The sequence below is a fragment of the Drosophila elegans genome, unplaced genomic scaffold, assembly GCF_018152505.1.
Source record: "Drosophila elegans isolate 14027-0461.03 unplaced genomic scaffold, ASM1815250v1 contig_476, whole genome shotgun sequence".
Classification (NCBI taxonomy): Eukaryota; Metazoa; Arthropoda; class Insecta; order Diptera; family Drosophilidae; genus Drosophila; species Drosophila elegans.
Window position 1 is genome coordinate 8,525,592 of NW_024545863.1, and position 15,199 is coordinate 8,540,790.

A 15,199-nucleotide genomic window follows, 5' to 3' on the forward strand; every position below is an offset into this window, starting at 1 on the left:
GTTTTTATTTAATCCACTATTATTTTAATTGAAGCCCTAGTCGAAGAGTGCGTGTCACCCACTCACACACACTTACACACACTCGTGCAGTGCAACCCCACAAAGGAAAGCTTACTTCCGCCATTTTCTATGATGAATTGCTACTTTGGCTAAAAACACGCACACCAGCTCGCCGAAGAGAAGATGCGCAGACAGGAGAAAAGGACAGAGATGAGCGGAGCACATCCAGGAGATGAAAAGAAAAAGGGGGGACAGGGCCATCTCGCATAGATACACATTTATCCAGCTGTCGGCGGCGTTGACAGCGCGGGAGGGCGAAACAGAGGAGTGCAGGACTCCGAAAAGGACTCGCAGGCGGTAGTGTCCCGAGACTTTTCCCAGGCAGGTGAAGCACCCGAAACACTCGCCAAAAGGGACACGGGAAGTGCACTTTGGACATGGGACACCCACAGCCCACACATCGGGGTGCTTTTGCCGCTTATTTATGTCTGGCAATCATAAAGCGCGCTGAAAAGAGAGCGATATAGCGGCGAGAAAGAGACAGGAGAGGGCGGGCGAGTGCAGGTTATGGCCTTCTATAACTCAGAACTGGGGGAGCTCAGGACCCGGAACTCAGGACTCAGGACTCGGGTCTCACATAATGCCGCCTCTTTCTGGCCACCGTATGCGTCCACTTTCGTTGGCTGCTGCTGCTGATGTATTCCATACAAATTGCAGGTTTTAGTGTTTTTATTTCTGCCCTCTAACAGGGGTGAAATCCGGAATTGGGTGGCTGAGTGGGTGAATGGGCGAGTGGGCAGGCGCATCATCCATCAATGGCATTTGCGGCAAGGACAGCGGCGAATACTCTCGGTGAGTGCTTCTGACGTTTTTGTGTCGCAGACACAACAATACTAAAAGGGGGCTGGGAAAGTCCAGGATCTGGCTAGCATCCCCTTTAAAAAATATTTCTTTTTTTTGGTCGAAGTCATGCGGCGAAATTTGTTTGATTTTCGCTGCAGAACAAAATCAAAATCTGTGCACCGAGGGGAAAAAAACAATCAGATGTCCTTTATGTGAGAATTTTTCTACAATTTTATACCAATTTGATTTTAGGGCACTATTTCTAGTTTCTTCTGATCTTCTTAATAAACTTAGCCCTCAAAAATAATACTTCCTTGATATATTATAAATAAAGCGATATTTCCATACACAATTGGTTATAGTGAATTTATTCTATAATTTTTTGGAACTGGGTATAGTAAAAGCTAAATATAGGTAACGCCAAGTGATCGTTGCTTTTCAAGATTTTAAAACAATTAGGGCTTATGATTTCAAAATGTATTTTACTTTGTGCACACAAAAAATGCAATCGTTTTACTAACTCTCATTCTATACTCCACTCCCTTTCTTTTACCTTCTTTGCCGCCTCGACTTTCTATCGTGAACTTTTCCCCCGCCCTCTGCACGCTATTTGTAAAATAATAACATAAAATATGGCTGGCCTTGAACAATTTACTTTTATTTTATTTTTATTGCCCAGCCTCCATTGAAACTCCGTTTCAGCATGTGAACTGCTCTTTCCTCTCTTTCTTTCTGTGTGTGTGTTGTGTTGTGTGTGGGTTGTCTGCATTGTTGTTGCGCCTCGCTTTTAGCTTCATTAAATTTATGTTGCAACAACCTCCCCTCCCCCACCACCCCTTTACACCAAAAATATCCTGGGCCTAGTTGCACGTGCCGCGCGGCCGTAAAACAGATCGTAAAAGTTTATTACTTGCGGCTTTTGTTTGGTACTCTCTGTTTTTTGTGTGTGTTTGTGTTGCTTTCTCTCTGTCTGAGTGTGTGTGTGTGTGCGTGTGGTACTCTCTCTTTCCCTATGTGTGTTTGAACCGCCGTCGCTGTCAGCTGTCAAATTGAATTTGTTTATATTGCCAACAGCTCGCCGCTCCAACAGGTTTCATTTTCACTCCCGCCCGGAAATCATTGCGTCATGCTGATATTTTGTATTTTAACACTCCATCCCCCATCAAATGCCACGCCCTCTTTTTTCCGGCCTGTCATCCTCAGGCTTTGTGTTTAGGCTGCAAAAGTCGATTTTTGTTGGTTTAGGTCAGTTTAGTTAGCTGGCTTTGACAGCTCAAAGTCGAGGTCAACTTTTGTATGCCCATCATCAGTTGTCTCTGTGTGTGTGTGAGTGAGTGTCCCTGTGTGTGTGACTGGGTTTCACTCCATTTGTTTGTGTGTGTGTGTGTGTGTGTGTGTGTGTGTGTGTTTAAGGATATATTTATGGGGCCGCTGGTCGAGACGCGTCCCATCGCAGCGACGCGTCCTTGTCAGTTGCCAAAAACATAAAAAATCGATTTTATTATAGCCGTCAGTCTGGGCCATCTATATAGATTTTCTGTCACTGCTGAAATCGCCTTTGTCTGGGTGTTGCCCTCTGAGTGTGTGTTAGTGACAGGCTTAAATTTTTGGCTGGCTCCGCTTAGTTTAGGCAATGTTTTAAAGTCGCACATATACTGCGGGGCGTATACGTAATGCATAATAGAAGTGGGCAAGAATTGAGTTAAAATTAATATAATGGAATGTTGTTTAGCACTTTATGATAACTTAAGTTAATATAGTTTTTCTTATTTAACGAACATTAGCTCATACAATGTGTTATTTTTAAGTATTTCATTCTTCAAAGAATCAAAGAAAATAGCAAAGGTGTATAAATAAAATAGTCAAATGATGACATCAAAAAAAGCTATTCTATAAGTTTTGTTATCTTTTCGACGAAATGAGCTACCAAAGCGGACAGAACAACTAAGACCAAAACAAAAAGCAGATAATCATAAAAACATTAGTCTAGTATTCACCAGCCGAGCAAGAGAGCGAACTAAAAGCTTTGCAAAGCTCACTTAAAGTGAATTAATCAAGAAAGTTTTCTAATCGAATGTTGGCAGAGTATTTTAGTGGGCAAAATGTTGTCAAAGCAGTGGAACGCAAACAAACAGATCGCGAGCCAGATCTACCAGCTGTGCAGGGGTTTGGCCCATAAGGTGAGCTAAATATTAAAAATCCTAATAATGTGAATAATATGAGTTTGGTTTGATAGACCTCTACCGTGAGCTTGGAGGAGGCCAAACCCTATGCTGATATTCCGGGACCAAGCAAATTGCAATTAGTACGAGCTTTTCTGCCGGGCGGTAAGTGGTGGAAAAGCTTACCAGTTGTGTCTCTTTACGAGGCATTTGGAGAGCTACCGATCTCTTACCGAAAACTCTCCCTTTAGGTCGCTATAAGAACTTGCCGGTTCACGAAATGTTTCTTGACATGAACCGACAATACGGCAGTATCTTTCGGATGCCCAGTGTGGCAGGAACCGATATGGTACTCACCATGAATCCTCAGGATTATGAAATTGTCTTCCGAAACGAGGGTCAGTATCCGCACAGAAGGAGCTTCGAGGTAATGGACTATTTTAAGAAAGTTCACAGGCGAGAGATATTCGATGGCTACGATGGTCTCACATCGGGGTAAGGTTATCCAAAATAAGCTTAAAAAAAGGAGAATTTATAATAAGCATTATTTTTTTTATATATTTAGAAATGGTCCTGCCTGGGGAAAGATGCGAACGGCTGTGAACCCAATTCTGTTGCAACCCCGAAATGCCAAGCTTTATATGAAGAATTTGCTGCAAGTCAGCGATGAGTTTCTGGAGCGGCAAGTATACTGGTTTCTTGTAATATTTTCTTTCTTTACATCCTTAATTTAATTTCAGCATCCGCTGTATTCGAGATCCTGTCACCCAAGAGATGCCAGATGACTTTGCCGTGGACATTCGCCATTTGGTGATTGAATCGATTTGCTCCGTCGCCTTGAATGCACATCTTGGTTTATTGGGAGACCAACGTGAAAATAAGGACATTCAAAAGTTGGTATACGCTTTGCAGGATGTGGTGGAGTTGGGTTTCCAGCTGGACATGATGATGGGCTTTTGGAAGTACTTTCCAATACCCAGTTTTAAGAAACTAATGCGTTCGTTGGGCACCATTACGGACTTTTGCTATTTCCACATTGAGAATGCACTGAAGCGGATAGAGGAGGATGCTAAGGCTGGAATACTCACAGAGATTGGCTTGGAAAAAAGCCTGCTGGAGAAGTTGGCTCGTGTTGATCGCCAAACAGCTGTGATTATAGCCATGGACTTGCTGTTCGCCGGAGCAGATCCGGTGAGTCTCAATTAAATAATAACCTTTAACATTATGTTAAGTGTTTTATGTGTGATTTTCTACCATTTAAAATTCCTTTTTCCGCAGACCCTAGTATCCCTTGCTGGAATACTGCTGAGTTTGTCCAAGAACCCTGAAAAACAGGCTCGACTTCTGGAGGAGATCAGGGGCATATTGCCCAACAAGGACTCACCGCTGACCATGGAAAATATGAGCAGCATGCCCTATCTACGGGCCTGCATCAAGGAGGGTATTCGCTTGTACCCCATAGGACCAGGAACCCTACGCCGCATGCCGCACGATGTGGTCCTCAGTGGATACAGAGTCGTGGCCGGAACGGATGTGGGCATGGCGGCCAATTACCAGATGGCCAACATGGAGCAGTTTGTGCCCAAGGTTCGGGAGTTTATCCCCGAGCGATGGCTGCGCGATGAATCGAACGCGAATTCCCATCTGGTGGGCGATACTGCCACTCCCTTTATGTATTTGCCCTTTGGCTTTGGGCCAAGAGCTTGTGCTGGCAAGCGGATCGTGGACATGATGCTGGAGATAGCCATTGCCAGGCTGGTGAGGAATTTCCAGATCGGCTTCGACTATCCCATCGAAAATGCCTTTAAAGCTAAGTTTTTCGTGCAACCAAATATTCCCTTTAAGTTTAAGTTTGTCGAGCGCAGCGATTAATATAAATATATATTCTTGTAAACGAACTCAGGCATTGAACGATACAAAAAAATATTTTAAGAACCGCCATTGTAATAAAAAGTATTTGTTAAATTATACCAAAGCCAGTAGTATCTTAAATTAATAACAATTTTAATTTTAATCATAAGTTTGCCTTGAAATTATATTACACAATAAATTTTTAAGCATTTCTGATTTCGACACTTGTACTTGCATTTTAACCTTTATTTGGCTGAGTGAGCAGCTCTTTGGTGTCTGGCTAAAGACTTTCGAGTGGTTCTGGTCGGATACACATGTCCTGGTCGGTGAAGTGTCCACTTGAGCTCAGGACAGCAACATCCACTTGAGTCAACATATCTTTATGACTGTTCCACAATAAATTTGGCATTTGCCGGCCATCTGAGAAGGGCACTTGACAGGAAGGCGGTGTAAAAAGATTCCTAGAGGTGATTCTATGGGGGTGGAATCTTAGATCTCTGGAAAATTTAATAAAATATGCGAATTAAAGTTTGACAAATAAGATATTCAGGCAAAACCTGTTTATACTTTTTATAAAATTACGTAATTTTTATACTTTAATACTGTTCATTTACTTAGTTGCTAAATGAAAATATTTAATTATTAGATGTTAAATATAAATGTTCTCTCATTGATCTTAACAATTAAATGCTAAGGCCTACAAGTATGCTACAGTTGCGCGGGAGAACACTAAAGGCGCCACCTTTATGTCAGACTGAGTACTAAGACTTGGAACTCAAGTTAAAGATCAAAATGTGGTAAGCTTTAAGCCTTCAACGTGCCTAGCAATTTGTATGCTCACTGAACGGCTGCCCCTGCCTTTTCCATCCTTTTTATTCCAAGAGTCCATTCCTCGTCCTTCGTTATCGGCTGTAGTTGGACAAACAAATGCGCCGACATAAATAATGCAAAAGTATTCATTTTGACATCGAATAGACAAAGTTGCATTGAATTTTCATGTTTGTTCCTCTAGTTCTTTTATTTCTTTCAGTTACTTGTGCCGGGTCTTATCTGCCCCCCTCCCTTCTGCTTTTCCTCCTCCTAACCATTTTCTGCTAAAAAGTCCTGCTCGTATGTCCTGGATTTTATGCTGCAGACCGGACTCACTCGTTGGCCGTCGTCTTGTGCATTATTAAAACTATTCTGATGGCGCTTCCGAGGATGGGGTCCACTTGAAATGTCAATGCTGGGTCCGCAGCTCCTTGTTCCTTTGCTCCTTTGCTCCATGCTCCCGTTTTGCAGTGCATAAAGTTTTATCGTTGCGGGGGGGAGGATACTCGGATTCCCTGCCCGCTGTTCTGTCACGTTTCCTGGCCAAGGACTCGCAACTTGTGCCCAGGACGAAATGCATTTGGAATTGCATAAATGAACAGCAGAAGAAGATTCGAATGGGAATGGGGGTGGGGGTGCGATTGCGGGTGGGGGGTGGGAGAGAGGCTACAAACAAAACGAATGGAATTCATTATTGGCCAGGAGATGTCCTGCCGAAGGTAGGGGGCGTGGCCGAGGTGCTGGCCTTTAAATTGAAAATGCATGTCAAGTATCGGCTGCACACACAAATCACAGTTTCAGCGCGCATTTCGCAATTTTCGTTGTTGGATTTTTGGGGGCGGGGCATTTGCACTTTATGACATGGCAGCACCCCCTCTAAAGCCTCCAGTAGTCCCCTTAAAATGCCCATAAAGTGAGCAATTAGACAATGTCCCAGCCTACTCCGCCTCCTACATCCTCCGTTCTCCATCTTGGCAATCGAAATTTCGGCTTTTCGCATTGAACTTTGACTTGCTATCAACATGGGGGGCTGGCCTAGTGCACAGCGAGAAAATATTACGGAAAAGTTGGTATGTTGCTATATACAAAACTTGTAATAAGCTATGAAGTTTAACGTTTTTATAAAAACTCTTGTTTAGCTTTTAAGACCAATGAAGAGCTTTAATTATTTCAAATAATTACATATAAATTACATCTTAATAGTTGTTATAAATCAGAGGTTTATTAAATTAAAAAATTTCGTTTTTGTTTCATGGATTTTGAAACAATAGCTTTTTTCTTAACCTTTTGTGCTATTTTGTAATGCTTCAAAAAATTGTTTGACAATGTCTTAGATATTTCGCAGTTCTGATAATTTTCGTATATTTAAATTTCCTATATTTTTGTCACGGTACTCACATTCTGATTACCCCACCGTCTCCGTGTGTCAGATCTTGGCACATGACATGATGGTCGTCCATTGCCGAGCTGCCAATTTGCAACAGCACGGGCGTGGCAAACGGACCACGTCTAATGATGGCATACATAACCTGACTTCCCCTGAACGCCTCCGACCTGGCCGGGCACACGCCCACGCCCTCGTTGGTCCTTGCTCCTTGCTCCTGTTCCTATTCCAATTCCTGATGCCTGTGCCTGGTCCTTGGTCCTCGGTCCTTGGCAAGTGTCATGTCACACAACGCACTCGGCTGGCTTGTCAATTTTCGCAGCTGGGCGTGGCTGGAAGCCGAGAGCATGACTTGAGCCCCAGTGGCAGGCATTAGCATGTTCCACAGAAGGCAGAGTTTAAAGGAAAGGCAAAAAAAAGTATCAACATTGCAGTGCAGGACAATCGCCAGACACCCCACATCCACATCTACATCCAGACCCACTCCCACACCCACACCCACACCCACATCTCCACCCAATTTCCACCCCCCGAGATGGCGACCCGCCCTGACAGGCGTCCATGATTAATGGTTGTCAATGGCATTCCGCTCGGATCGGATCGGATCGGAGCGACTCGGTTGGGCTTGACTTGGCCTGCATGCGGAAAGTAATTTTGTTATTTAAAGAAAAGCCCTCGCAGGCTCTAAGGATTCTGTTTTGCAGGAAATTGATTCCCCCGCGTTTTTCCTTTTTTTTCCAGACCGCTGCCGCAGGAATTCCCCAACAAGTCGCAATTTCGCAACCTTTTGCACCCCGCGAGGCCCACAGAAAAAAAAGAAAACAAAATAAATAAATAAAAACAGGGGCTAGATGGTGTTAATGGCATTGGAAATTTGCGTGGGGTGCGACGGTGGAAAAAATTTAATTTATTATTTCGAAAAGCAAAGCATTTCTAATCGAATTGTATTCCAAATATGCGTTTCATGGGAAATGGAAAAATTGCGCACCAATTGGGTGGATTTCCTCCAGGCGCAGATAATGCCGACAGAAATTTGAATTGTTTGCTTTTTAAGGTGCGGGGGATCCAAGTTTTGATGAACAGGCACTTAGGGAAAATGAATCAAGTGATAGGGAATTCCTAATCAGTAGTAAGTGTCAGTTACTTATTACCATATTGTAGAAGTATTTTTGACGACATTGAAAATGTATACAATTACGTCTTGAATGAAAAATACTTATGTATTATTTTGGACTTCCTGACTGTTAAGGTTAATTAGGAACTCTTTAATCCGCGACCCTTAAAGCGCAAGCAAAAAGCTGCTGCTGTGTATATATTTTTATTAATTTTCCAAATGAATTCCTGCCAACGACAAAAGGACAGTGACAACGATGACAACAACAGCAGGAGCAGCTGAAGCGGTGGGCCAGACAGAAAGCGAGTTATCCTGGCCGCCGAAGGATAACAAAAAAATGGGGGCAGCCATTGTCGGCCACTGGCAGCCCGCTGCTGTTATCCCCCTTTTTTTTTATCTTTTTCAGCTTTTTTGGTAACTGTTGGCGACATTATTACGTTACTTACTTTACGCCATAAATGTTGTTACGTCATGGCAACCACCCACATGTGCGCTAAAAAAAGGCAAAACAATGAAATCAGAAGGAACGGCAGCAGCAGCAGAAGGATGCGATGGCTGCCATCATTGTTATGTGAATGTGACGACTTTTTGACTTCCGCCACGCTGATGTGTTTCCGTTTCCTGTTTTATGCACAACTTTTGTCCGCCTCCTTCCCTTCGGCTTTTCCTTGCGCATCCTTTGTGTGTTTGTTTGTTATTTTTTAAAATGTTTGCCGCTGATGAAATGTAGCCAAGGATAACTGCCTGACGATTTCACGCCGCGTTGAATCGTCCGCTTCTTTTCCCCAGGACATTCCCTGCCCCCAAACCCCGCTCCCCTGCCACTTTGTACGTGTATGTGCATCCTCAATTTCCCTTTTATGTTATTTTAATTTTATGTTATTGTTATGACACAATGAAAATAAAATTGAATTGACACTGATGTCCTTGCTTCCTTCTCCCGAGTTTGGGGTCCTGATAAGTGCGTATAAGAGAGAGAAAGCTCCCGAAAAAATGTGTGCGAGCGCCGGTTGGCAGTGACGTTTTTATTGCCCGGACACACGGAGTCCAAGTGGCAGAAAAAGGTGGCAGGGGGGGCAGAGGGGGCAGACAGGATCACAGGATATTCAAATGGGCCATAAGTGCGGTTAAAGCGTTTCGCTCGCTTGACTAAATCTCAATCCCAATCGCCTTGCCAATCCGGCACAGAAACTTTCAATTTTTGACGCTGCCAGCTGGCGACATGACCTCTTACCACCCCACTCACGACAGTAAATCCAACCTCCCCCAATCGTTGACAATATTATTTGTCGCGCAGGTTCAAAACAATATCATAAAGTAATTTATATGCCTGGCAGGACGAAGGACGAAGGACGCAGAACGCAGGACGAGGCGGAGAGCGGAGCTGAAGGGATCGGATTGGGGGCGGACTGCCTGCGATGATATATGGGCGAAATGGCTTTTTAATGACAACGACGACAACAGCAGCTTGTACAAATTACAAGCCGGCACACACACACCATACAGAGTACGGAGATTGTGATTGACCAGGACCTCCGATGTGTTGCTGCTCCTGTTGTTGTGCGTTAATTTGGATTGTCTTTGGGCTGCAGCTGGCTGATAAATGGGTCACACGTACGGGTCCCGCTTCCATTGGATGAGTGGCTGAGTGGTGTTGTGACGGCGCGACTTCATCAAAACATGTTCTCCTAATGGCTCTGAGATTCGCATAAGCACATTGATTGCTGCTCAGCAGAATTTTGATTTTTTATTTGGTGTAAGGTGGGGCAAGGACTGTAGAAGATATATTTATGCATTTTTTCAGGAAGTTTAAATAGTTTTTGACGTGATTTAAAGGCTACATTTTGTTTTTAAATGATTAAAGTATTTTTATAATGTGTAGAAATTAACATTATAACGTTAAATCCAAAGGAAATAGTTTCACAATTACATTTTGGCTTTATAGGGAAAAAACAATTTTGTTTCGTATTTCTAATTACTTATTTATCCTCATTTGTATCAAATTATTCCGTATAAATTCTTAAAGATAATTCCTTTTTTTATTAATTATAAATTAAAGTCTAGTGAAATGTAAAGCATAACAAAATTCCGTAAATGGAATTCATCACTCAGTCAAAGTTAGAGAAAACTACTTTAAGCAGTTTCCGATCTATGAACGGTGAGCTGCACTTGATTTGACAAGAACATTTATTGTTCGCACTTTTAAAAATTCATTTGGTAGTGACATTTAGCCAGGACATGAACGACGAACAAAGCGGCCGGAGGACAACATGCCGGGCTTTTTCTGTGGCTCTGAGTCCGGCTTCTGGCTGCTGGCTGCTGGCCTCGGGTTCGGTCTGGTCTGGTCTGCCTGGTCTGGCTCTGGTCTGGTTTTTGGCCGGGATTTTGAGTCCGATTCAGATGCTGCTGCTTCTGGCCAGGCCGGGCCGGGCCAGAAATATCCCGCCATCCTGGCCTGGTGTGGCTGTTGTGTTGGCTTTGCGCAGATAAGAGAATTGTCCTGTCAACCGGAATGATATATGCGCCAGCGCATTCAAATTGGGCTAACAGACGAACCAACGGCGGACTGGCCGTGCGATTGAGGATTTTCCTCCGCCCAATTCCATCTCCATCTCCATGGCCTCCTCCCGCTTTTCCCATTTCCATCTGCAGGATGTGTTTTTCTCGCACATCAGCGAGCGTTTCCCATGGAATGCTGATGATAGTCCTTCCCCCGAACTCCTTCTTATGTGGGGCATAAGGGGTATCCTTTTTTTCTTTCTTTGGCTGCTGTTTTATTTTCAGCGCTTCTTTTTTTTCGCCAAGCGGGTTTGTCGAGTTGAAAAATTGGTGTGAAAATTCAAAAGGAGCTGCGAGTGTGTGAGTTATGTGAGGGTTTGTGTGAGTGCAAGGGGTGTTGCGAAATTACTTCGTGTGTAAAATTATGCGAATTGCGTATGGGGCAAAAAACAGGAAAAAAGCTCGGAAAAAAGAAGCTGAAAAAGGTGAGCGAATATTCATGCACGTAGCTGCGAATGGAAAAGGGGATGGGAAGTGGAAGTTGAAAGGGGCTGGGAAATGGAAAAGTGGGAAAATGGTTCTGGGATGCGGGCTTCTCACTGCTTGGCATCTCACTTTTATTGCATTTCAACACTTGAGTATGCGCGCATGCAGAATTTCTCATAATAAATGTAATAAATAAAAATGTAACCTGAAATGTGACAGTTTCGTTTGAAGGGGACGGGTGAGTGGAATATAAATCCGCGACACACAAACAAAAAGCAGAGGAAAACAGGTGAACCCAAGTGCCTGCACCCACATAAGTTATTAACAAGGATGCCTGCTGCGTGGGTGTTTTTAAATATTGCACAAGACTCAAAATTAACTGAATAACTGACAGCGGGAGTGGATTTCGCTGTTCACAGGATTTTCCTTTTCCCAAGAACGAGTTGAATGATGATATCATTGGAATAAAGCTTTCGGCCAGCACTCGCTTTTCCTTCGATTTGAGTGATGTCAGCCTCTGGCCACACATTTCCTTAAATTTGCTCAATTATCCTCTATCTTTGTGGTCCTCATCTCCGCCTGCTCTTAGTATTAACTTGCCTATGCTTTCAAATTTGTCAGACTACGCAGTTAATACAACGAAAAGTACATAGTAACTCACACCATTCAGGAAAAACAGCAACAGTGAACGACGAATAGGTAATGTCTTAATTTTGAGTAAAAATAACATTTTCCTACATTGTTTTAATTTGTATAATAATTTAAATATGCATTATAAATTTCTACATTATTCTTGCTTTTAAAACAGTTAAACCATTCCAATGAAATTAAGTATTTGTAACTGAATTGTAAAATGAATTATAAATAATATAAGTAAATATACAGTTAACTTTTGGTAATTATGGCAACTACATAATTTTTTTTATCAAATTTACTATCTTCATCGAGCTAACCCCTCGTAGTGTATTTTAAGCCCATGATATATCCCAATTGTTTCATGCTAAATCAGCACAAAATTTTCAACGCCACAAAGAGCAGCGTCATCAGTTACAAGTCAACAACATCGAGTGGTACGAGCCACGAGAACGATGGGGACAATGAAATAATTGACGCCATTGATGCCGCTGCCAAACTCAAACTCAAACAGAAAAGCCAGAAATCAGAATTGTGAAAACTGAAACAGGATGCCAGGGAGCTGACTTCCCACTTTGGATGGGGCATACAACATTCTTTGGGAATTGAGCTCATTATGGCATCGGCATCAGCATCAGCATCAGCAGCATCACGATGGCATGCCAGGGCCACGCCTCCATTAGTGTAAAAAGCCATGCCCCCGGCCAGGTCCACGCCCCCTTTGTCGCCCACTCGCACGCCCCTGGCCAAAAGTCACAGTGTGGTCAAAATCGGGCTTCTAATGGAGGCGTGGGCGGAATCAAAAGGGGTGGTGGATGGATAATGGTGCTCCTGCTGGCTAACGATTTCAAATTGCGTCAAAGATGAGATACTATGGCGAAAGGAGATCAAGTAGGTCCTTTCCAGAGGAGTATCAGAAGGGATGTATACCCAGGTTTCTTCTTAGGCTTCATTTACATTTACATTTTAAATTATTTGTATGTATTGGTATGGCGTTTCAGGCATTATCGATGGATTTGTTTGTTTTTTTTTTAATTTTAACATTTTTGCATCTAAAATCAATAATTGTTGTTTTTTTAAGCTTACAACATTATGAATAGAAAATATGTTTTCGAATGTTCTCTGATTTTAAATCAACACCCTGTTATTTCTCAAGTAATGGATACGAATACATGGTGCGTGTGTTTTGGGCCCTCTTGATTTCTGTTTGGGCCAGCAAAATGTGCGCCAAAAGTGGTCTTGCTTAGCCGGGAGATTGATGCCCGGCAAGCAAGTGCCATGATGACTGCCAGGCTTCCATTCCCGCTCCACTGCCGCCGAGTGGCTGGTGTTGTTCTATCGAGCGTTTCGAGGATAACCCATTGCCACCCCTGGGCCCAGTTTCCCCGCTTCCCCTCTTCCTGGCCAACGTAACGGCATTGAGGCTGCTCTTTGGGGCGTTCAGGCTGAATAAATGGGTGTAAAGGGCAAACAAAATGATTAATTGCCCTGAGCTTTGATCGCCTGCATGCACAGCAGCAACATCAGCAGCCGAACAACAAGGAGTCGTGGAAGGATGTGCCCAACAAAGGGTGCAAAGGATGTTGATGTACATAGTTGTGTACTATGGCATCAGAAGGACTGGGCTGGGTGGCAGGGTGAGGGTCCAGTCCCTGGCGTTATAACAGAACGACTTTGCTTCCGTTTGAATAAACAAACACGGAAATGTAACCCTTGCCAGTACGGCGACAGGAATAGAAGCAGGAGGAACAGGAACAGGAGCAGCAGGAGCCGAGACCAAACTAATGCTGACCAAATGGCAAAAGGCTTGCTCTGAACTCCGCCCACTCAGTGGAAGCACTGGAAAAAATATCTCAAAAGTTGTCCAGCAATAGGCTTTTTTTCCCAAATCCAGTTTGCTTTTGTCTAAGATTTTAGAAATTTAAGTACACTTTATATTGTTTGTATATTATTATTATTATTATTATTATTATTATTATTATTATTATTATTATTATTATTATTATTATTATTATTATTATTATTATTATTATTATTATTATTATTATTATTATTATTATTATTATTATTATTATTATTATTATTATTATTATTATTATTATTATTATTATTATTATTATTATTATTATTATTATTATTATTATTATTATTATTATTATTATTATTATTATTATTATTATTATTATTATTATTATTATTATTATTATTATTATTATTATTATTATTATTATTATTATCTGAACATTTTTTGTAACTAATATATTTGGTTTTAATACTTAAGATTGTTCATATTGTGTAAATCCCAAAAAAAGATTACATTTTTTCAAAAGTGAAATTGTAATGTTGCCTAGTTTTTGGAAACTGAATACTTTACACTTTGCATTTTTTTTTTTTACAAAATAAGTATTGAAAGTTTCTAATACTTAAGGTTGTTTTTTAAATCATTTAGTGGCTCATTTTATACAAATAGTTTTAGTAAATTAAATGCACTAGTAAAGTCTAAGTCACTGATCATGGGGAACTAATCTTGTAACACTTCTTTTTCCTAAGTGGACCTAGAGTTAGCTAGGCAAAGTATCACTCAACAACAAAGCGCATCGCAGCGCGTTTTATCCTTCGAAATCCTCTAATGAGAAGGGTTGAAAATTGCTGCGGTCGCCGCTTCTGCTGCTCCTGCAGCTTTTGATGCCCTTGCTGCCTTTGCTGCCTTTGCTGCTCGTGCTGATAACGTGGCCAGCAGCGTTGGTCAGCAGTGGTCGGATAAAAGGATAATGCGGGTCTGCCCACGTTCCATCCCGACCTCCTTCCATCCTTCGACTGTGTGTGTAATGTAGCATGGCTGGACTCTCTCGAGTATTTGTTTTAAAATTACATAAAAATTTGCTCTGCTGAAAAACCAAAAAATAAAAGGAAGGACTTTCAAGGCAATATGAAAAGCACATTTAAGTGCCATAATTTCGCAGGACATCGTAAACTACTTAGAGCTAGGCCTAGCCATGGAAATTTAATGAAAAACGTTCGCCCGGCCATAAACATTAAGAAATTTTAGACCAGCGCAAGGAACCAGGAAAATAAGGGGACGGGGTGAACAAAACCTGGCAGCCAGGGGGCGTGGCTGGGCTTGAACCGACGATAAGCAGACAAATCGCTGAGAAAAATACGCAATTTAAATGCATAACACACACAGGACATGCCTAATGCCAATAATAGAAAAGGAAATCCCGTCACAAATCCTTCGAGCGCTCCCAGGGCATGCGAAAAAAATTATGTGGCCTACGTTATGGGGCACACACACACAGATACATATGTGGAAAAGACGTTGGAAAATATAGAAAGTAATCTTGCGAGGCAGAAAGGACGTGGCCAACCACCTTTGGCGACATTTTGTTGCAGATTAAGTTCTATTCGCACATGGCT

General features: G+C 42.2%; 1 protein-coding gene across 1 annotated transcript; it reads left to right on the forward strand.

Annotated features, from left to right (window-relative positions):
• The first annotated feature begins 844 nt into the window (after positions 1–844).
• Positions 845–5,080, forward strand: LOC108135879 (probable cytochrome P450 12e1, mitochondrial). The gene is made up of 7 exons (XM_017256783.2): positions 845–852; positions 2,928–3,023; positions 3,080–3,170; positions 3,257–3,500; positions 3,571–3,687; positions 3,746–4,196; positions 4,284–5,080. Exons 2-7 carry the CDS (start codon positions 2,946–2,948, stop codon positions 4,875–4,877), a joined length of 1,575 nt encoding a protein of 524 aa, XP_017112272.1. The 5' UTR covers positions 845–852; positions 2,928–2,945; the 3' UTR covers positions 4,878–5,080.
• The last annotated feature ends 10,119 nt before the right edge of the window (positions 5,081–15,199 follow it).

Excerpts from the sequence above, each read along its gene's own strand:
- LOC108135879 (XM_017256783.2), top strand. The coding sequence starts at position 2,946 with ATGTTGTCAAAGCAGTGGAACGCAAACAAACAGATCGCGAGCCAGATC. Across the intron at positions 3,501-3,570 it reads TACGATGGTCTCACATCGGG|AAATGGTCCTGCCTGGGGAA; the intron begins GTAAGGTTATCC and ends TTATATATTTAG. Across the intron at positions 4,197-4,283 it reads TGTTCGCCGGAGCAGATCCG|ACCCTAGTATCCCTTGCTGG; the intron begins GTGAGTCTCAAT and ends CTTTTTCCGCAG.